Raw genomic sequence first — 23,316 nt, 5'->3', positions numbered from 1 at the left:
TTAATTAGTACAAAAATTCAACGAAGCATACTTAAAAAAATGAGGATGTGGGCTAATGAGGTAGCTCCACAGATTCTATCTCTAGAAACAGGGAAAGAACTGACTCCTGCAAGTTATCCTCTGGTCTCACATGTGCAGCATGGCACAAGCATACCACCACATACATATAAATAAGTGAAAGAAAGATGAAATGTGTATCTCTCCAGTCAATTAATACATTAAGTTGGTAGAGTAGACTTATTTTTTCAGTCTGGAAAACAAAGTCTTGCTGTAAAGTGACTTGTATATAAATATTATTACTCCTGTATTCACTTGTTACCTCCTATAAGACGATGACCCTTGGATTATCAGGTGTTCTTTTTGCATAATCTGGTTACAGGCCTTCCTGTTAAACAGTACAGAGTCCAAGAGTTGCACAACATACTGTTCATTGGTTTAAAACTGACCTCTCCATATTCTAGGAACAAAAAGTAGTATAAACACACAGGACAAAGATACAAAGCCTCTCTTCTTCACCCATGGGCATGAAAATCAAAGAATGCTTGTTCTACTTAGGTTTCTGTTCCTGTGATACCATGACCTAAAGCATATTGGGAAGGAAAAGCTTTTCATGTACATATATATATAAAATTTTAAAATTTAAATTAGATACAAGGTTGCTTCACATGTCAATTCCAGGTCCCTCTCCCTTTCCCTCCCTTCCTCCTGTGCCCTCCCACCAACCCCCACCCTCCCAATATCCCCTCATTTCCCCAGGGATGGTGAGGCCCTCCATGGGGGTGTCCATAGTCTGTCAGTTCATCCAGGGCAGGGCCTAGACCCTCCCCCAAAGAGTTCAGGGTGAGAGTGCATCTCTCATTGTTGGATGGGAGTCCAAAGTCCATTTGTATACCCGGGATAAATACTGATCTACTACCCAAGGCTCAATAAATTATCTAGGCCTCCTCACTGGCACCCACATTCAGGGCATCAGTCTGGGATTCAAGAGCTAACCCTTGTCAGATCAGCTGTTTCTGGGAGTTAAACCAGTCCAGTCTTAATCCCTTTGCTAATCAGTCCTCCCTCTCTGTCATTGGATTCCTTGAGTTCAGCTCAGTACTTAGCCATGGGAGTCTGCCTCTGCTTCCATCAGCCACGGAATGAAGGTTCTGTTTCCCAGACTCTCTGGCCATGGGATTGTATGCTGGCACTTCCCAGATCTATGTCTAAAATCCATATATGAGAGAGTACATGCCATGTTTCTCTTTTTGTGACCAGGTTACCTCGCTCAGGATGGTTTCGTCTAGTGCCATCCATTTGCCTGCAAATTTCAGGATTCCATTGGTTTTTTTTTTTTTTTTTTTTTTTTGTGCTGAATAGTACTCCATTGTGTAAATGTACCACATTTTCTCTATCCACTCTTCGGTTGAGGGGCATCTAGGTTGCTTCCAAGTTCTGGCTATTACAAATAATGCTGCTATGAACATAGTGGAACAGATATCCTTGTTGTATGAATGGGCATCTTGTGGATATATGCCTAAGAGTGGAGTTGCTGGGTCTTGTGGTAGGTTTATTCCCATTTTTCTGAGGAATCTCCATACTGATTTCCAAAGTGGCTGTACGAGTTGACACTCCCACCAGCAGTGGAGGAGTGTTCCCCTTTCACCACATCCTCTCCAGCATAAACTGTCGTTGGTGTTTTTGATTTTAGCCATTCTGACAGGAATGAGATGGTATCTCAGAGTTGTTTTGATTTGCATTTCCAATGGCTAAGGATGTTGAGCACTTTCTCAAGTGCCTCTCAGCCATTTTAGACTCCTCTACTGAGAATCCTCTATTTAGTTCTGTATCCCACTTTTTAATTGGATCCTTTGGTGTTTGGGAGACTTGCTTCTTGAGTTCTTTGTAAATTTTGGAGATCAGCCCTCTGTCAGATGTGGGGTTAGTGAAATTTTTTCCCATTCTGTGGGCTTTTTGTCTTGCTTACTGTGTCCTCTGCCTTACAGAAGCTTCTCCGTTTCAGGAGGTCCCATTTATTAATTGTGGATCTCACAGCCTGTGTTACTGGTGTTATGTTCAGGAAGCTGTCTCTTGTACCAATTCGTTCAAGGGTACCACCCACTTTCTCTTCTAAGAGGTTCAGTGTGGCTGGATTTATGTTGAGGTCTTTGGTCCATTTGGACTTAAGTTTTTGTGCATGGCGATAGACTTGGATCGATCCGCATTCTTCTACATGCCAGCCTCCAGTTATGCCAGCACCATTTGTTGAAGATGCTTTCTTTATTGCATTGTATATTTTTAGCTTCTTTGTCAAAGATCAGATGTTCATACATGTGTGGGTTAATATCAGGGTTTTCAATTGATTCCATTGGTCTACCTGTCTATTTTTGTGCCAATACCAAGCTGTTTTCAGGACTATAGCTCTATAATAGAGCTTGAAGTCAGGGATGGTGATGCCTCTGGACGTTGCCTTGTTGAACAGGGTTGTTTTGGCTATCCTGGGTCTTTTGTTTTTACATATAAAATTGCTTATTGTTCTTTCAAGGTCTGTGAAGAATTGTGCTGGTATTTTGATGGGGATTGCATTGAATCTGTAGATTGCTTTTGGCAGGATTGCCATTTTTACTACATTGATCCTACCTATCCAAGAGCATGGGAGATCTTTCCATTTTCTGAGGGCTTCTTTAATTTCTTTCTTTAAAGACTCAAAGTTCTTGCGATACAGGTCTTTCACTTGTTTGGTTAGCGTTACCCCAAGGTATTTTATGTTGTTTGTGGCAATTGTAAAGGGTGATGTTTCTCTGATTTCTTTCTCAGCCCTTTTACTATCTGTATATAGTAGGGTACTGATTTTCTTGAGTTGATCTTGTAGCCTGCCACTTTGCTGAAGGTGTTAATCAGCTGTAAGAGTTCCCTGGTAGAGTTCTTTGGGTCATTTATGTGAACTATCATACTATCTGCAAATAGTGAAAGTTTGACCTCTTCCTTTTCAATTTGTATCCCCTTGATCTCCTTTTGTTGTCGTATGGCTCTGGCTAGAACTTCAAGTACAATATTGAAAAGGTATGGAGAGAGTGGACAGCCTTGTCTTGTTCCTGATTTTAGCGGAATTGCGTTGAGTGTCTGTCCATTTAGTTTGATGTTGGCTGTTGGTTTGCTGTACATAGCTTTTATTATGTTTAGGTGTGTACCTGTTATCCCAGATCTCTCCAAGGCCTTTATCATGAAGGGGTGTTGGATTTTGTCAAAGACTTTTTCAGCATCTAGTGAGATGATCATGTGATTTTTGTTTTTCAGCTTGTTTATATGGTGGATTTTCATATGTTGAACCATCCCTGCATCCCTGGGATGAAACCTACTTGATCATGGTGAATGATTGTTTTGATGTGTTCTTGGATCCGATTTGCCAGTATTTAATTGAGTATTTTTGCATCAATGTTCATGAGGGATATTGGTCTGAAGTTCTCTTTCTTAGTTGTGTCTTGGTGTGGTTTGGGGATCAAGGTTATTGAAGCCTCGTAGAAAGAGTTTGGCAAAGACCCTTCTGCTTCTATTGCATAGAATACTTTGAGAAGAATTGGTATAAGCTGTTCTTTGAATTTCTGGTAGATTTCTGCTCTGAGGCCATCTGGACCTGGGCTTTTTTGGTTGGGAGATTTTTGATGACTGCTTCTTTTTCCATAGGGGGTATAGGTCTATTTAAATTACTTATCTGTTCTTGATTTAATTTTGGCAAGTGATAGCTATCCAGGAAGTCATACATTTCCTTTAAATTTTCGAATTTTGTGGAGTATAGGTTTTCAAAGTATGACCTGATGATTCTCTGAATTTCCTCAGAGTTTGTTGTTATGTCTCCCTTTTCATTTCTGATTTTGTTAATTTGCATGTTCACGCTCTGCTGTTTGGTAAGTTTGGACAAAGGTTTGTCTATCTTGTTGATTTTTCTCAAAGAACAAACTCTTCGTTGCATTGATTCTTTGTATTGTTTTCCTAGTTTCTGCTTTATTGATTTCATCCCTCAATTTCATTATTTCCTGGCATCTACTCCTCCTGGGGGGAGTTTGCTTCTTTGTGTTCTAGAGCTTTCAGCTGTGCTTTTAATTCTCTAGTATAACTATTCTCCAGTTTTCTTCATGTGGGCACTTAGTGCTATGAACTTCCCCCGTAGCACTGCTTTCAAAGTGTTCCATAGGTTTGGGTATGTTGTGTCTTCATTCTCATTGAATTCTAGGAAGTCTTTAATTTCTTTTTTTTTTTTATTTCTTCTTTGACCCAGGAATGGTGCAGTTGTGCATTATTCAATTTCCATGAGTTTGTAGGGTTTCTGTAATTTGTGTTGTTGTTGAATTCTAATTTTAACTCATGGTGGTCTGATAAGATGCATGGAATTATTCCAGTGTCTGTTAATCCCAGTTGGGTCATTACTTCTATTAGACCCTTTGCTTCTTTGTTGAGTTTCTGTCTGGTATTCCTGTCTAGTGGTGAGAGTGGGGTGTTGAAATCTCCCACTATAAGTGTGTGGGGCTTTATATGGGATTTAAGTTTTAGTAATGTTTCTTTTACGAACGTGGATGCCTTTGTATTTGGGGCATAGATTCAGGATAGAAACTTCATCTTGGTGGAATTTGCCTGTGATGAGTATGTAATGACCTCCTTCATCTCTTTTGATTGATTTTATTTTAAAGTCTAATTTGTTAGATATTAGGATTGCTACCCCTGCTTGTTTCTTGGGTCCATTTGATTGGAAGGTCTTTTCCCAACCTTTAACTCTCAGGTAATGTCTGTCTTTGAGGGTGAGGTGTGTTTCTTGTATGCAGCAGAAGGATGGGTTCTGTCTTCAAATCCATTCTGTTAGCCTGTGTCTTTTTATGGGTGAGTTAAGGCCATTAATTTTGAGGGATATTAATGACCATTGATTGCTCATTCTTCTTTGATTTGTAATGGTTGTTGTTGTTGGAATTATGTGTGGAATTCCACCCCTTTGTTCTTTTGGCTATTGGTAAAATGGGATTATCTAATGCCTATGTTTTTCTGGTTGTAGTTAACTTCCTTGGGTTGGAATTTTCCTTTCTGTAGGGCTGGATTAGTAGATACATATTGCTTGAATCTAGTTTTGTCATGGAATATTTTGTTTTATCCATCTATAGTGATTGAGAGCTTTGCCGGGTATAGTCTGGGCTGGCATCCATGGTCTCTTAGTGTTGGTAGAATATCTATCCAGGACCTTCTGTCTTTCATAGTTTCCATGGAGAAGTCAGATGTAATTCTGATAGGTTTGCCTTTACATGTTACTTGGCCTTTTTCTTAGCTGCTCTTAATATTCTTTCTTTATTCTGTATATTTGGGGTCTTGATTATTATGTGGCGAGGGGACTTTTATTTTGGTGACCCACTCTATTTGGTGTTCTGTAGGCTTCTTGTACCTTCTTTGGCATGTCTTTCTTTAGGTTGGGAAAGTTTTCTTCTATGATTTTGTTGAATATGTTTTCTGCCCCTTTGAGGTGGTTTTCTTCACCTTCTTCTATACCTATTATTCTTAGGTTTGGCTTTTCATGGTATCCCATATTTCCTGGATGTTTTTGTGTTAAGGATTTGTTGGACTTAAGATTTTCTTTGGTTGATGAATCCATTTCTCCTAGTGTATCTTCCACACCTGAGATTTTCTCTTCCATCTCTTGTATTCTGTTGGTAATGCTTGTATCGCTAGTACCTGACTGTTTGCCCAGCTTTTCTATTTCCAGCCTTTCTTCAGATTGTGCTTTTTTTATTGTCTCTATTTCAGTTTTCAACCCTTGCACTGTTTGAATTGTTTCTTGCAATTTTCAGTTCATCTTTTCGTCCATTTGTTGCATTTTATGAATTTTTTGGTTTGTTCTTCCATTTCTTGCATTTTTTGGTTTGCTTTTTCTTCCATTTCTTGCATTTTTTGGTTTGTTTTTTCTTCCATTTATTTGAGAGATTTTCCTATATCCTCTTTTAGGGCCTCTATCATTTTCTTGAAGGTGTTTTTAAGGTCATTCTCTTCTTCATTTGCATTGGAATGTTGGAGTCTAGCTGATGTGGAGTCTCTAGAATCTGGAGGCGTCATATTTGTTTTTCTGTTGCTGAGTGTGTTTTTGTATTGTCTCTTTCCCATCTCTCCTTCTAGTGGGTGTAGAAAGAGCCCCTTACTGGTCTGGTGATAGGGGACCAGAGTTCCCTTTCGGGGGTGCAAGAAAGTCCAATACTCTGGTAGTTCTCTTCCTCGTCCTAGTTCTGGTCCGGTGGGTAGAGAAGAAGCCCAGAAATCAGGGGGGCATAGTCTCCCACCTGGTCCCCTGGTCCCTTTGGTGGAAGAGAAGACTTGCGATCTGGGGTGCTCCTGCTGGGATGGGAAGCTCTGTGGCTGTCCCCAGTCATTGAAAGGCATGCCTGGAATGGGGGCCTTGTTTACCTGGATCTGCTGGTTTCCTGGTCTCGGTGGAAGAGAAGACCTGGAATCTGGGGTGCTTGGCTCCCGCTGGGATGGGAATATCTATGCAGTTCCCAGGCAATCCCCAGGCACTGGAATGCAGGCCCGGATGCTGGGCCTGTTTTACCTGGTCCTGCAGGACCAGCTGGTCCCCTGGTCTCCTTGGTGGAAGAGAAGACCTGGGATCTGGGGTGCTTGGCTCCCACCGGGATGGGAAGCTCTGTGGCCTTCCCCAGTCACTCAAAGTTTTATTTTCTTATAGCATACAGTTCACTCTAGGAAATCAAGGCCGAAACCCAGTGCAGAAACCTGGAGGCAGGAATTGAAGCAGCAGCCACAGAGGAGTGCTGTAATGGTTTACTCCTCCTTATGGCTTGCTCAGCCTGCTTTCTTATAGCATCCAGGAGCACCGGCCCAGGGGTAACACTGCAGTCATTAGGGTTTTTTTGTGTGTGTGTGTATGTTTTGTTTTTTAATGCCCCACAGGCTTTCTCATAGGCCAATGTAATGGAAGCACCTTCTCAGGTGAGGTTCCTTGTTCTCAGATGACTACCTTGTATCAAGTTGACAGTGACCTACCTAGCATAATGTTCAAGTTCCTTATATATAATGGTGGAGTAATGCACACAGCTTACTCAATTCACTTATTTTAAACCCTTTTTGGATGACTTAAATATCTAACATAGTATACATGTGATGTGTAATAGTTACACTCTTATATTTAGAGAATATAAACAGTCTGTTATCTGTTCAATGTAAAAGAATTTTCCCCAAAAATATTTTTTATCTGTTTGGTTGAATCCACAGACATGGAACCCACAGATGTGGAGAGCCTACTATACTTAGGTGATTAAAGAGATGAAGAAATTGCTATATAAAAAGAATAGAATAAAGCGAAGTAAGCAAACATTTAATGATTTTTAGTTGCTTAAGTGTCAAGTGTCTTGATATAAAGAAATTGAAGAATAGCACTTAGTATCATAAAATAAAAGCAAGCGTTTATTGGGTCTGAGAATGTAGCTCAGTTGGTAGAGAGCTTGCCTAGCATGCATGCAGCTCTAAGTTTGGGCCAGTGGTACAGGCACAGGTAATCCCAGTACTTGGGATGTGGAGGCAGGAGGATCAGAAGCTAAAAGGCCAGTCTTAGCTACATGAGCTCAGATTCAGACTGGGATACCTGAGACCATGTCTCCAAGAAGGGGCGGGGTGGGCGACAACAGAACATTCTTCAAAATTAGAGGACAAAAGTATGTCATGCCTGTTGTGTGAATGTGTCAAACTGTTAAACTAGACATTATAGACTGCTGTTTTCATTTAACAATGAACTGTTGTCAGGCAGTAGTGGTGCACACCTTTTATCCCAGCAGAGGTAGAGGGAGCTCTGAGTTTGAGGCCATCCTGGTCTACAGAACGAGTTCCAGAATAGGCAGGGCCACACTGAGAAACCCTGTCTCAAAAAGCAAAATAACAAAACAAAAAAACAAAACCAAACCGAACCAAACAAAAAACCCAATGAAGTATCAAATACTTCTTAGACAACATTGGACAGTGCTCTGTGTTACAAGTTCATAGCCCGAGAAGATAGTTTGTATGTGATTAAGCAGTTTTATTACTTAAACAGATGAACTTTAAAATCTACATAAAGGACCAGGCAATGGTGGCACATGCTTTTAAATTCCAGCACTTGGGTGGCAGAGGCAGGTGGATCTCTGTGAGTTTTAGGGAGCCTGATCTACAGGGTGAGTTCCGGGATAGCCAGGGCTCCACACTGAAGCCTTGTCTCAAGAAAACAAAACAAAAATCTACATAGAACTTGAAAGTGTGGAATTCTTGATAAGTCATATTGTGCAGTGTAAGCCAGATCGGAATGGTGTCTGTTCCCTGCATCTCACATGACAGCAACAAACCATGTGACAGACTGCATTAATAATGGGTTGGTCTAGTGGAGGAGTAGCTTTTATTTGGCAGCTGAGCAGTTTATGACATACAATAATAGCCATTTTGGGAATAAGACAGAAAGACCTATCTCTAACTGAACCTATGAGACACTGCCCCATGGTTGTCTCACAAGATAGGAGGGCGGATGAAAGCTTACCCTTCATAAAATACCATGTTTGGGAATTATTACAAAGTATGACATTAATATTCTGCCATTGAGTTTTTCCCTTATAATTTATGTAGCTGTGTGTAAGATTACGAGGGTGCAACTGATGGAGCCTTTCCCCTATGTGTATGGATGTTTTGTATTCATGTGTGGCTGTGGATGTGGAGGCCTTTAGATCCCTTGGAGTTGGAATTAGAAAAACCAAGGAAGAAAGAAAGAAAAAGAAATTTATTATTTTCCTTGTTATTACAAATGCCTTATGAGCATTGTTTTGAATAATTAAAATTTCAGTGGGTATATGGACCTTAAATTACAGAACACTAAATGTATGGTAGTTTATCACTCTTTGATAGAATCCTTCAAAAATACAGTTGATGAATGACCGTAGATGTAACTCAGTGGCAGAGCATATACAAGGCCTTGGGTTCCATCCCTAGCACCACAAAAAAAAAAAAGAAAAGAAAATTTGTAGTCATTAAAAAAAATCTCACTTCAGGTTGTACTGTTTTCAGAGGTAATTCTTGTTCACAGCTGCATATATCAGACTAGTTGACCTTTGAGTGTGCCAGCATTCTCCATCTTATCTTAGACCTGCTGGGATTCCAGGGGCCCAAACTTCAGTCCTCATGATTGTATACATGGCATGGTATGCAGACAGCTAACTCAAATAAGCATAAATGTGCAAACATGCCCTTTAAACTTAACATACACTCACTGCTTCTTAGTTTTGAGGTGTTGGTGGTATTTCTCTGCTACCTGAGTAATTCAAGGCTCCTGTCTATTCCCTTTTGTTCAGGATCTCCTTTAGGTTTAAAGATTTGGCAGTTGTTTTGGGTTTCTTTAGGGGGCAGGAGTATTTTCAGGATCTTATAGATAGATGCTGGGCAGTCTTATATGTACTACAGCCTCCAATCTTTTGTGTTATTTACCTCTTCCATTCTTGTTCACTTCAATTCCTTCTAAAAATAAAGAGTGCTGTTTTGGGCATATGTCTGCTGACAGTATTTGAACCTACATAAAGATGATACAAAGAGATGGAAGTGGTATTGGTAGCTTTATAAAAATCAGGATGAAGAGATGGGAGAATTCCAGTTCCAGCTTGTCTTACTTACATTGTCTTCACAAGCCTTTGAATTTCTTTGAACTTACTGTCTTTTTATGCAAGTGGAGGTGAGACTGGATTTCTGTGGTTCTTCAAGATCTGTGTCAATGAGCTGGGCGGTGGTGGCGCACACATTTAATCCCAGTACTCGGGAGGCAAAGACAGGCTGATCTCTGTGAGTGCGAGGCTGGACTGACAGCCTCCAAAACAATACAGAGAAACCCTGTCTCATAAAACCAATGATTTTTCTCTATGACACTTAAAAAAGGTGTGCTTGGCTAAATGATGGGAAAGCCAGAGGCTGAGATCATTGACTTGTATTCCAGAGTTGGCACAATTATCAAGCCATTATATTTGTTGTTGTCTTTTATTAGGTGACTAACCACCCAGAACCAGTCTCTCAATCATTAACGCCTCAGCAGCAGCCACAGTACAACCTTCCAGAACGAGATAAACAACTACTTTTCACGGAATACAATTTTGAAGATCTCAGTGCCTCATTTCGGAGTCTTTATAAGTCAGTTTTTGAGCAGTCACTCAGTCAACAAGGTGAGCTTATTTTAAATGTCATTTGTTTTTTTGTAATATAAGTGTTTTAATTTCACAGACCAGCTGTTAGACTTGCTTAATTTTAGAGCAGTTATGATGAGGTTTGGGTGAGATTGTATTATGCCTCTTGTGGCTTACTGATCTCTGTGTATTTATGTTGTAGCAAAGGAACAACATATTAATTTCACCCTGCATGCAGAGTTTATTTGACTACTAGGGCATCCTAGAGCACTGTGCTAAAGAATTTTCATACCACATCTGTGGCACATGGGAATATTGGAATGGTGGTGTTTACACTACATGAATACATAGGTTTTGTTTTTGTTCTGACTAGCATTAACAATGAGGTAACCACTGGAGTTTGTGGGTTTATTTGTGGCACTTGAAAAAATTGTGTGTGCATGCGTACATGTGTGTTCGAGTGTTGCTTCCTCACATATGCATGCCTTGCTCTGTAAATAATACTATTGCAAGTGTCATAAGATAGAAGGAAATCTGACCATGAATGCTCTTATTCTGTTTTTAGGTTTGATGAGCATCCCTTCTGAATCTTCCCAGCAGTCCCACACTTCATGTTCCTATCAACACTCTCCTAGCAGTACAGTGAGCTCTCACCCACACAGTAACCAAAGCAACCTACCCAACAGTCACAGTGGCCTCAATGCCACAGGCAGTAATTCGGTTACACAGGTCTCGCTGTCCCATCCCCAAATGCACACACAGCCCTCTCCACACACACCCCATCGACCGCATGGTTTACCACAGCATCCACAGCGTCCCCAGCACCCAGCATCACACCCACAGCAACACAGCCAGCTCCAGTCACCTCACACCCAGCACCCCTCCCCACATCAGCATATACAGCATCATCCAAACCATCAGCATCAGACATTAGCACATCAGCCACCCCCACCCCCACAGCAGGTGTCCTGTAATTCTGGTAAGTTTCTTCTGCTTGTGTTTGAGTAACTGAATTAGACCTGTGCTTTGTTATTTGGGCCTCCTGTAGCACTGAAACCATTTTTGCTTGTTTTCCTTTCCTCTTTACTGTAGTCCTGTAGTTACATCTCATTCAACCCATGGATGACCTGAAGAGTTCTTTAATTAAAATACATTGACAACATAGGCAAACTCAGCCTTAGAGGTTTTTAGATTCTGGCATTGCCCTGGCCACTGCTTCTAGTGAGATTTGAAAGACTGGAATGTGTAATCTGTTTGCAGTCTTGTGGTTCCATGTAAGTGTAAAAGGAACAGCACAAGTTAACACATGAAGACACATGTGTTTGAATCCTTGTTTCGACTCTTCATGACTCGGGACAAACTACATGTTGTTTTTGTTTGTAGTAGTTTCTTAGCAGGTGGTCTGAGCTAGTCTAAAACCCATGGTTTGTTTACCTTTTAGTTTACTAAAACAAAAAATCAAAATGAGTAATCTGTCAAACAAATACTTGTTATTTTTTTTATGTTTGACTTTAATGGTTGGTTTTGTTTCCTAGTTAAATTTAAGTAGATTCTATAATATAATTGAAAATTTCTGCCTATTGGAATATTTCCTAAACATTTTGCAGGTTTTTTTGATACATGACTTGAGAAAGATGTATTATAGTATTAAAACTCTTTAGGAACAAGGCAGATGGTATTGTGTAACTTACTAATATCAATATATCCTTCTAAAATTTAAGCCTGTTCTTCATATGTTCTGAGGGAATGATTAATGAGCAGGTTGAGTAGTTTCAGGAAATAGAAGTGTGGCTCTAGGGAGAAAAAGTTCGGTTGGAATTAACAATTGGTACTTTCATAGGTTTCTTTGCCTGTGGCACATTATAGGGAGAAAAAACCTCGAAGGACTCAGAAGGAATCACAGTGTGTCTGATAATAATTCATTCCAGTGAATTATACATCTTATGTGTATGGCATAGGACTAAACAATTGTTCTTTAATAGAACTAGAAGGATAAGAGCAGGAATGAAAGCTACTTGAGTATCCATTGTGTACTAGACAACCCAAATATATTGTCATCCTTCCAAATCAAGTATAACTTAGCAAAATTTTTTTGTTTGTTTGTTTTATGAGACAGGGTTTCTCTGTATTGTTTTGGAGGCTGTCGGTCCAGCCCGGCCTTGAAGTCACAGAGATCCGCCTGCCTCTGCTTCCCGAGTGCTGGGATTAAAGGCTTGCGCCACCACTGCCTGGCTAACTTAGCAAATTTTATAGATAGGAAAAGCACAGCTCAAAGGAACTGAAACCATTTGCATAAAGATGACACTGCCAATTGGTGGTAGAAATTGGATTCGTATACTGACCTTACTTTCATACCCATAACAACAGGTATTCATTCAAAAAAGGACTAAAGCCAGCAATGTTTATACAGTGGGGTAGCACTTACTCACTTCTGGAAGACTTTGTTAAGGCATTTCTCATTCCTAAGGTTGCCTAAGCTTGTTAGCATCCCTCTCACTATATGTTCTGATCCAGTTCCGTAGTTTGGACCATTTCCCTACACTGTGTTGCTTCTAAATCGAAACTGTCCTTTATAACTTAAGAAGAGAATGGCTTTTTGGTGGTGTAGGAGATTGAACCTGTGGCCTCACCACACATTAGGCACGTGCTTCACCACTCAGCTTTATCTCCAGCAGTAATGTGTCATCTAAGGTCAGTTACAAAGTAGGAAAATGAAGTTCTAAAGGGGGAAAGAATACTCACTTGCATGAGTTTTCCTCCTGTTCATTATTTATACTGCACAGATGAAAGGGCCGGTACCAGATTTTGCTTACAAGGTGATATGGCTATTTGAAAACTGCTAGAATAGAGATTAAAAGACCAGCATTCAAGTCTCAAGTTCACTGAGGGGATCTTAGGCCATCTATCTGGGTTCTGTTTCTTTTTTTTTTTTTTTTTTTTTTTTTTTTGGGAAATGGCGAGTTTGTGTGTCTCTCAGAGGAGATTGACCCAGGGCCTGGTAGACTTGGTAAACATCCCTTTCTAAGAGTGAACAGGGATTAGCCAATGTCAGAAGTAAGACTACTTGCTGTCTTCCCATATGTATTCTTGTAGCAGTCACGATCCCAGAGTTAACAGTGTTGTCAACATTGCTTTCTAGGTGTTTCAAGCGATTGGTATGCAACACTCGATATGCTGAAGGAAAGCTGTCGAATTGCCAGCAGTGTTAACTGGTCAGATGTAGACCTTTCACAGTTCCAAGGTAAGGGTTGGTTCCTTTCACATAGAACCAAATACCATGAATCTGTTTTCTCTGGAGCGTTGTTTCTTTGTTGTTGAAATCAACATCTCCTGATAGGTATGTAGATATGTGCCTGCTCTCCCAGCACTTGGTAAGCTGAGGTAGGAGGATTGTTAAAGTGAAGCCAGCTATGGACTGTGTAGCAAATACTGCTCTAGCCAGGGATATATAACAAGATTCTGTCTCGAGAAAGAATAGAAGCATCATCTTATATAAAGATACAACTTTGCAGTGGAAGTGTTCTTAAAGGACATTTATAAAAACTTCTAATAAATTGACCAGTTGATATAGGAAAACATTACATACAAGAGTTGTGCAGGAATCTTATCCGTGTTTAAAAGAATCAGGTTTTACATAGTCTGTCTCCCTTTGCTTGTGTGCTTGCTTTTTGAAGCGATAGGACAATCACAAGTGTAGTTCCCTAGTTGCTGTCCACTTTTTACTTTCCCCCCATTTATTGTCCTGTGAATAAGGAGTGCCAGCACATACATGCATGCATATGCACAGATCAGAGGGTGACTCTGGAGAATCAATTCTGTCCTTCTACCATGGCCTCTTAAGGATTGAGTTCAGGTTATCAGGCTTACACAACAAAGCACTTTTTCCAGCTGAGCCATTGTAGCAAGCTTTCTCATTGGACTTTCTTTGGCTTGCCAGCCCCCAAATGGAGACTTATTACTAGTTTTAGCTTTGGTTTTTTTTTCTCAACTAGCTCTTATAACTTAAGTTAACCCGTTTATCTTAATCTATATTCTGCCATGTGCCTCGTTAACTCTCCTCCATACTGTATCCACATGCCTTATATTCTTCCCGAGTTCTTCTCTCTCCCTGGAAAAATCTGGCCTATTCTCTGCCTACTAGTTAGTAATTAGCCTTTCAGCTCTTTATTAAAACATTCAGAAGGTGCCTTAACATGTCTTTACAACACACTGAAAGATTATCCCACAATAAGCCATCTCTTTGGCCTACTTATGTGTATGTGGTATATGTAGATGTGCTTGCACATGTGCAGGCCAGGGATTGAACTCTTTCCTCAGTTAGTTCTCCACCTTATTTTTGAGGCAAAGTTTCTCATTGGACCTGAAGCTCGCTGTTTTAACTAGAGTGGTTGGCCTCTCCTGATCCTGTGTGCGTGCCTGTGTGCGTGCGTGCGTGTATGGGTGTGGTGGCCATCGTGTGTTTTTCCATCCTGTTCTTGTTCTCTCTGCTGCTCCCCTCCTCAGCTTCTCTGTGCTTGGATTATAGGTATGTGCCACAGCACTTGGCTTTTAGTCAGGTTTTGGGAATCCAAACTCAGTCCTCATATAGCTCTGGTCCCTCACTGGCCTGGAGCTTACCAAGTAGGCTAGGCTGGCTGGCTAGTGAGTCCCAGGGACCTGTCTTCACTTCCCCCAAACACCAAGATTATAAGTATGCCACCCAATCTGGCTCTTTTTTAAAATGCAGGTTTGGTGAATTGAATCAAGGTCTGAGTGCTTCAAGCCTAGCATTAAATATCACAAAATGCCATTTTCCATTGCATGAGCAAATAGCCACATCACATGAATTAAGTGAAGACTGGGGGTTGAAAGACTTGCATTGGTGTTTGCTTGTAGTATTAGCGTTTTGCTCACTGTATCCCACGTCTTTCCTTGTAGGTCTGATGGAGAGCATGAGGCAGGCGGATCTCAAGAACTGGTCATTAGATCAGGTTCAGTTCGCTGATCTCTGTTCCTCTCTTAATCAGTTCTTCACACAGACTGGCCTTATCCACTCACAGAGCAACGTTCAGCAGAATGTCTGTCATGGTGCCATGCACCCAGCAAAGCCTTCCCAACACATTGGGGCAGGTATGGGCTTGAGTACACTTACATAAATTCACTGTCCTAGGCCACAGGTATGTGTCGAGTCTCAGGGTGATGTTGATCCATCTACAGTGTGGTGTTTGTAAGACATGAGCAAATGATTCAAGTGTGTCTTTGAAAATTTGAGGTAAAAGGCTATTCTGTTGTGATTTGTTTGAATTATTTACTGTTATCCTTTGTCACCTTTAACTTTTTATCATTATTAAGCAAGTCTATAAGGGTTACTTTTCTTTTTTTGCAGAAAGGGTTTCTCTGTATTGTTTTGGAGGCTGGCCTGGAACTCGCTCTGTAAACCAGGCCTGCCTCGAACTCACAGAGATCTTCCTGCCTCTGCCTCCTGAGTGCTGGGATTAAAGGTGTGCGCCACCAATGCCTGGCTGGATACTTAGGTTTTTAAAAAATTCATAGTTATGAAATTATTTCACTTGAAAGTTGTGTAGACTTGGCAGCAATAATCAGAATGTTAAATCTTCTAAGGATGTTAAAATTGAAAGTTCAAGGTTCTTTTTTTTTTTTTTTTTTGGTTTTTCGAGACAGGGTTTCTCTGTGGCTTTGGAGGCTGTCCTGGAACTCACTTTGTAGACCAGGCTGGCCTCGAACTCACAGAGATCCGCCTGCCTCTGCCTTCCGAGTGCTGGGATTAAAGGCGTGCGCCACCAACGCCCGGCTCAAGGTTCTTTTGAAGAATGCACATAGTGTCAAACTGTCAATGTGTGGACTTTGTAATGAGGGCATGGAAAAGTGAGAAATTATGGCTTTTGTTTGTCTCCATGTTTTGTTTTTCCCTGTAAAAATAAAAGTGTTAGGAATGTAACAGAATTTAAGCAAGTTATCTTGGAGGTAATGACCTGGGCTTAGATTTAGAGTCTGCCCTCACTTCTGTCAATTTCTTCTCTGCTCCTATTTCCCCATGTCTGAGTAGAGTGGATGTTGGACTAGGTCATCTCTGAGGCCATCTCAAGCCTGGGCACAGGTCTGGCTTTCCTATAGCCATTGAAATCTTGGGAGCAGCCAAATCCAATGTACCTTACCTCATTAATAGTAGGGATAGGTTTTTCTTCCTTTTTTTAGGAAGCATAGTGGTTGCTTTTTAGTTTCATTGCATTGGTTGAATTTAAGTATAACTTATGTGAGACACTAGCATTCCTTTGACATGGCCTTCTCAAAATTCCAGGTGGTAGGATGAAGGCTAGCTTTATAGTTTTCTGCTCTAGAATTAATTACTAGGGAGGGGTCATGATGCCGTTTCCCTCAGTATTTTCCATTTGATGTGATGCAATTGACCCTTCTGAGCTGTTAAACTTGATGGCTCTTTTCAGTGAAAATGCTTTAAGATTTCCTTTTAAATGAGGTCTATGTTTCTCATTTGCAAATTTGTGATACATTCTAAAGTCACCTTTACTTGACTTAGTTGTGCCCTTGTGCATGTCTTTATTGTTACAAATCAGTCCTTGCTAACTCTACAGACAAGTCAAAGGGAAAATTCAGGGTAGTAGAGGAATGGGAAGCAGCAAAAAAAGCTTTTGAGCCAAGACACCGGGATTCTAAGTCCTGGTTCTACGAGACTTGTGCCCTTGGGAAGCCTGCTTAAATGTTTGAGCTTCCTTTGACTTCTAGAAAGAAGTGGATGACTTCTGTCTGGTAGTGGGAGGATCAAGTAAGGTTATGGGTGTAGAAATAATTTTGAACTTTAATAAAATGACAACTGTAGATGTCCTTGCCTATGTGCTTATGCCAGTGTGCTCCACATCTAGCCTAGCACCCTGTTTCACTGGCCAACTCCAGTTCAGAAGGAATAATTTCGTTCCTCACTGATTGCCTTACTTACTTGCTTCATGAAGGTAACCATTCTATCAAGATTCTAATGCTTGCTTTGTTTGCTGATGGTGGTAACATGTTTTCTCTTCTTCTGTTTATTTTTTTAATTTGATTAGGAAATTTGTACATAGATTCCAGGCAAAATCTCCCTCCCTCGGTGATGCCACCCCCTGGTTATCCTCATATCCCACAGGCGCTCAGCACTCCAGGAACTACGATGGCAGGTACGTTTGTGGGACCTAGAGTTTAACACTGAAAAGTTTGACCTGTCCTAAAGTAAATGGAGCTACTTTGAGAAGGCATGAACTCTCTTTTTATAGCTTAGGGTGCAGAATAACTTGAGGATTTTGCTTTAACACGGCTTAATGCAGCTTTCAGAGGCCTGCTTTGACTTGATTCTGTGGATTTTGTTCTATTGATTCCAGAGACGTAGTCCAACTATAGTTTCCAGGCTAAAAGTATGATAAGTCACAGTGGCTAGGAGACTAGGACATGCTGTTAGAACTGGAAGGAACCAGATGAGGAATTGGGGTTGGGAGGGAAGCTGCCCAGAACTCCAGGCTGATGAGCAGTTAAACAAAGACTCAGGTCCTGACACTGCCTCTCACTTACTTTACCTATCTGAGAAGACACCAAGCAGTGTCTGCCAGTGAGGGTGTGAGAGACCTGAAGCGACCTGTGTGTATGGGGTAGTGGGGAAGTAAGGGCCTGTGCTCAGTGATGTGCTCTGGATGAGAGGAGAGGAATATGTCTGCTGTTATACACATATATGTGGTATGTGCATGCACGTGCACATAAACACACTCACGCACGCACGCGCGCGTGCGCGCAGTGCAACACTGTGGCTAGAGCTCAAGCCAGAAAGCCAGGTTGCCATTCTCCTGTCGTGGCTTCAAATTAGAGCCTGACATGCAGTGAGGATGTATCCTTTCGCTAAATAAAGACATATGGGCACATTTGCTACATACAGTATGATAATACTGAAAAGCTTAGCATTTTGTAAAATCATATGTTAAAAGATTCATGAGAAAAATAACAGGTAGTTTAAATTTTTGTCTTTTTGCTTTTGTTTTTCGAGACAGGGTTTCTCTGTATTCTTTTAGAGGCTATCCTGGAACTAGCTCTGTAGACCAGGCTGACCTCGAACTCACAGAGATCTGCCTGCCTCTGCCTCCTGAGTATAGTTTTTTAAGAATACAAACAGCAATAATAATCCAGTAACGTGCTGGAGAGATGGCTCAGTGGTTAAGAGCACTAGCTGGTCTTCCAGAGGTCCTGAGTTCAATTCTCAGCAACAACATGGTAGCTCACAACCATCTGTAATGAAATCTGGTGACCTTTTCTGACCTGCAGGCATAGGTGCAGACAGGATACTGTATGTATTTATATAATAAATAAATCTTTTAAAAATCTAGTAAGAATTTTACAGCATTTCAAAGGATTTGCTTTAGTTCTAACAATAGAAGGATTGTTGATAGTAAATTTTGTATGTCCCAGTATATCTTCAGTGGTACACCAATGACTTTTTTTAGTTTTTCGAGACAGGGTTTCTCTGTGTAGCTTTGGAGTCTATCCCGGCATTTACTCTGTAGACCAGGCTGGCCTCACAGAGATCCACCTGCCTCTGCCTCCCGAATGCTGGAATTAAAGGAAAATAAATTAGGTGTATGAGTGTTTTGCCTGAGTATCACTTGAGTGCCTGTTGCCCAAGGAAGTCAGGAAGAGGGTGTCAGATCCGGTGGACCTGGAGTTGTGAGTCACCATGTGGGTGCTGGGAATAGACCCTGGGTTTTCTGAAAGAATAGCCAGTGCTCTTCACAGACTCATCTCTCCAGTCATCTGGTGTCATTCTTGATTGATGTTATTGAAACACGTTAGAGTCACGTTAGAGTAGAATGTAGCAGACTAGTGAAATGACTGTCAGCATTTTTCTCATGCCTTCCTTACTACAGGCTAATAAAATGGAAGACTGTGTTTTGGAGTCAGGTGGACTGAGTTTAAATCTTCTATTTTTGGAGTCAGCCTATGTAGCCCAGACTGGCCTTGTCTGGGTGACCCTTCTGCCTCTTTCTCCTGAGTGTTTATTGCATGTGTGTATCATTATACTTGGGTTTCTGTAATTTCTGTAACCCTGTTCACCTTACTAGAAAATAAGGACTGGAAGAACAACTTTGTTGAAGGCCTTTGATGGATTCCAGGCAATGTCCTTATTCCTCATGTCCTAGCACATAGGACATCCTAACTTCCCTACTCAGGTCACTGCTGACACTGCCTTCTCTCTCTTCTTTCTAGGCCATCACGGAGCCATGAACCAGCAGCACATGATGCCTTCCCAAGCCTTCCAGATGCGGCGCTCTTTGCCTCCAGATGATATACAGGATGACTTTGATTGGGATTCAATAGTGTAGGCTTGTTTCTGCAAGAGAGCAGACTCCAGCATCCTTTCTGTTCAGTGAAAGGAAGGATTAGAGTCCAGTTGAGAGAACAAAGCGGTTACCAGTGCTATCTAAATTCATTTTGAAGACAATCAGAGATTCTAGCTGGGTAACTTAACTGCTTTTATCTGACCCAAGCAAGAACTACATGTTTGTCTCCCTCCAGTGCCCTCTGTAGCTCTTAACTGTTGTGATTTGGACAGCTTTTTGCATATTGTGTCAGTTTGATGTTAACCACAAGTGCCAGACTGATTTTTCAGACAGAGCCTATTTTGCTGCAAGCAGTTTATAGATACATATGTGTAAATACATGTACAAACATTACTGAAAGGCTTCAAGTTTTTTCTAATTGGGACTGTTATGTCTTGACAAGAAAGTTACTGTCAATTTTTATTCCTTGTTAGGCCATTTTCTGCAGGATGCTTTCAGACAGTGTAGGGAGCTAAAAGGAAACCGGTCTTTCCAAAGCCCAGTTTCCTTTATTAATCCCCAGAAATAGGAGCAATCATGGATTCCAGAGAGTAAGTCATGGAACCTAGAGTTGATACTCTCCGCAATGCAGAGGGTCTGTTGTTCCTGAGCAAGCTTGTAATGCAGGGAGTTGTAGAGTGTGTGCTGTACTTTGTCAGTGTGTTTCCTCAGCTGCATTTTGAAAGCTCTGAAATGTGTGGACTAATTGAAGCTGGGTATTGCTTGACTCTTCAAACAAATCACTGTCTCCATATTCATTTAAGTATTTATTATTCAAAAGTGTTATTTTAATATTTATTGCTACTTTCTGTGAATGCACAGCTCTTTTGGGTTCTAGGAAGAAATTTGTCTGAAAGCATGTTTTTGTTTTGTTTTCTGGATAAAAGTTTACAGACAAAGACAATCAAGAGATATTTGTCATTCTCTTTATCATCACTTTTACCAGGTGACTATGCTTCCTTCTTACTTAGCCTTCCTGCTGATGGAGACAAAGGCATTTCCTGGAATTTGAACCACAGTCTGTTTAGGCAGCAGAGCACAGAGGCAGGGTTTATACAGCAGTGTCCCCACTATTTTAGATAGTGCTGGGAGGGGCTGTAGCTCCAGAGTCTGCTTCAGTCTTGAGTGCTGTGACTTTGTGACTTGCTGTTGGGTCTGTGTGTGCCCAACAAAGGAACGTCTTGGAGCTTCTGTCAGTCGGTTTGTCTCATGTCATCACAGTTTGCATGGGTTGATTGTATTGATTTTGTAATGAAAGTAGGAGAAAGGAGATTCTCCCCGCAGTGAATAGATTTCTAATTGGTTCTTTACAGGGGGAAAAATTTTGTTTTAATGAGGAAATAGATTCTGTCAAATCAAGGAGAAATAACTGCTCACCAGTTGCTTGTTAGTGTCTTTGGGCTCAGCAATGCTAAATCATGTTAACTAAGCCTCAGCAAGTCTGTGGTGAAGTGTGAGTGTGTGTGTGTGTGTGAGAGAGGGAGAGAGGGGGGGTGGGTGTGGGGGTGTGAGTTGCCTGAATGAATCACTGGGAAGCCATCGGAGAGCTTTGTGCGTCTCTGTTGTTTGGGTCCCACTTGGCATGAAAAGGAAACTCAGATACAGCTCCTCACATAAGTGAAAATCAGAATTCTCAAATAGCAGCCAACAGGCCTCTCTTAGTAGGACCAGGTGAGATGAGATGGCTGTCAGCAGAGGAAAGCATGGGAAGATAGGGTTCCCGGTAGTTTACTCAAGTCTCTGTTTTCTGGACACCAGAACAGCTGCTCCATGACTGGGATTGCTACTAGCAGTGTGCACTTTAAATAACTGGGTGTTGGAGCACTGCAGTCTCTGAAACAGAATGACTTGAGTAGGACCACTGATCATGATTTTACAAATTATGTGAAGCTAATTTTCCATTTGGCTGTTATTACTGATTTGCAGTGATTGACATATTTATTAATATTTAAACTGACCCAGAATGGCACTTGAGTCTAGACTCACCACTCTTCTGTCTGTAGTCCTTGTTCCCCAGGATCAGGCCCACTGGGCTGTGGCCAGGCAGGGCTACCTGGGTGCAGAGTCCCTCTAGTGGCCATTTCTGTTGGCAATTGATGATACAGAGCAAGTTCTCTTGGGCTTAAATTGACTAGAAACTTTGGGGTAAAGAGTAATAAACATACATAAACAGATGGGTGCTCTGTCCAAGAGAAGAGTCCGACTGGCATTTGTGGCAGTGTTTGAAATGTAAATGTATTCTTGTGTGTTCCTGTAAATATTTAATACGTGTCTCTCAGATGTCCTTTGACGTGGGAGGGGATCGATCTTGGGATAATTTCAAATGGAATAGAGTATTTTGATATGTTCATTGAGAGGGTGATGTGTACATACCTATATTGTATATATGTGGTGACATGCATTGGCTTTTGTGCAGAAACAACCTGCTCTCTGTGCTGCTGTTGAACAGTGTTTTAATGTTTCTACAGTTTTCCTATTGCACGATTTCATATTCTGCCGATGGTGAGTGGCACTCATTCTTTGTAACCGTTTAGTGCTGTAAAGAAATATTCCAAGTGTCATTAGGATTGTCGCTGCCAGAACTGATATGCATGGATGGCACTTAAAATAAATATATTATGATAACTGTATTTGCAGCCTGATGGTCTGTGTCATTTGCTACAGTTGAGGGAGCCAGATAGATTGGAACCTGTGGCCACAGAGCTCTTGGGCGTTTGAGACTGTGCCCATGCATTGCTGCCTTAACACTGAGCTTAAACTTGTTTAATCTCTGTGCATCACTCCTGAGCAGACACTTGGGGGAAGCTCTCCAGAGAGAAACCCAGAGGTGAGGGAAGCACAGTTCCTGCCTTTAATAGAACAGGCTTGCCCAGGTCAAGGAGCAAGCAGCACCTGGCCTGGGAGGTCAGCCCCTGGTGAGGAGAAGAGTGCTGTAGAATGCCCCTCAGAGAAGGTATTGCAGGCCCAGAGCGTCTGGGACCAGTGTTTATCTCCCTGACAATGGTGTTCTGCACCCTGCCTGGGGACTCCGTTAGAGTGCAGATTGGAGGTTTTGGTGGGAGCAGGTTTAGAAAGGGCTCAGCAATAGACGAGAAGCTTGGAGACCTGTACATGGACGCAGAGTCTCCTTTCATCTGAGAGGAGAGCCTCTTCCCTCTGGCAGTGTATCCCAAGCTTCTAAGTCACAGACACTGCAGGGGCCATCAGTGTTGTTTTTACAGATGGGAACAGGCTCAGAAAGGAGAGCATGCCTCAGCTTTTACCTCAAGTCATGGGTTCAGACTCCAAAGTTCTTTTCAGCTCCACAGTTTGCCAAAGCCAAGGATAGTGACTACTCATCATTGTGTGTGTGTACACACAGATCTCTTAGAGGGCAAGCCTGAGAGCTGTGTTCCCATTGCAGGCAAGTTTTGGTTACCTTTGTTGATTGATATGCAGCTAGGGTAAACCTTACCTGCTCAGAGGAAGTGGAAGTAGTCATGTCAGCTTTAGCATGTAACTTTGAGGGCTAGTCTTTACATGTGACCCATGCCAGCTGGGTAAAACGTCCTGGACAAACCATCATAAGGGCCTTAGAAAAGTGATTAATGCTACCATCATTTTTTTTAATTATGTCCTATGCATTGGTGTTTTGCCTGCGTGTATCTGTGTGAGGTCATACAGATTCTGATCTCCTGTAACGGGTTATAGACAAGTTGTGAGCTGTCGTGTGGATCCTGAGAATTGAACTCAGGACCTCTGGAAGAGCAGCCAGTGCTCTTAACTGCCAAGCCATCTCTTCAGTTCCTACCATCATATTTTGTTGAGAGTATTCAGACTCAGTA

General features: G+C 41.4%; 1 protein-coding gene across 3 annotated transcripts in view; it reads left to right on the top strand.

The window, feature by feature from the left end:
• Foxj3 (forkhead box J3) overlaps positions 1-22,122 on the top strand; it is an 87,944-nt gene extending 65,822 nt beyond the window's left edge. For all 3 annotated transcript variants that reach the window (XM_013123451.3, XM_005083845.4, XM_013123450.3), the window contains 6 exons: positions 10,010-10,184; positions 10,711-11,124; positions 13,285-13,386; positions 15,063-15,254; positions 17,204-17,311; positions 19,380-22,122. In XM_013123451.3, the coding sequence (XP_012978905.2) occupies positions 10,010-10,184; positions 10,711-11,124; positions 13,285-13,386; positions 15,063-15,254; positions 17,204-17,311; positions 19,380-19,495 (1,107 nt within the window). In that variant the 3' untranslated portion in view covers positions 19,496-22,122. The remainder of the gene's footprint in view (positions 1-10,009; positions 10,185-10,710; positions 11,125-13,284; positions 13,387-15,062; positions 15,255-17,203; positions 17,312-19,379) is intronic.
• The last annotated feature ends 1,194 nt before the right edge of the window (positions 22,123-23,316 follow it).

The sequence above is a fragment of the Mesocricetus auratus genome, unplaced genomic scaffold (assembly GCF_017639785.1).
Source record: "Mesocricetus auratus isolate SY011 unplaced genomic scaffold, BCM_Maur_2.0 Super-Scaffold_100014, whole genome shotgun sequence".
NCBI lineage: Eukaryota > Metazoa > Chordata > Mammalia > Rodentia > Cricetidae > Mesocricetus > Mesocricetus auratus.
The sequence above is the reverse complement of the archived record's forward strand: the minus strand, read 5'-3'. Positions and strand labels throughout refer to the sequence as shown.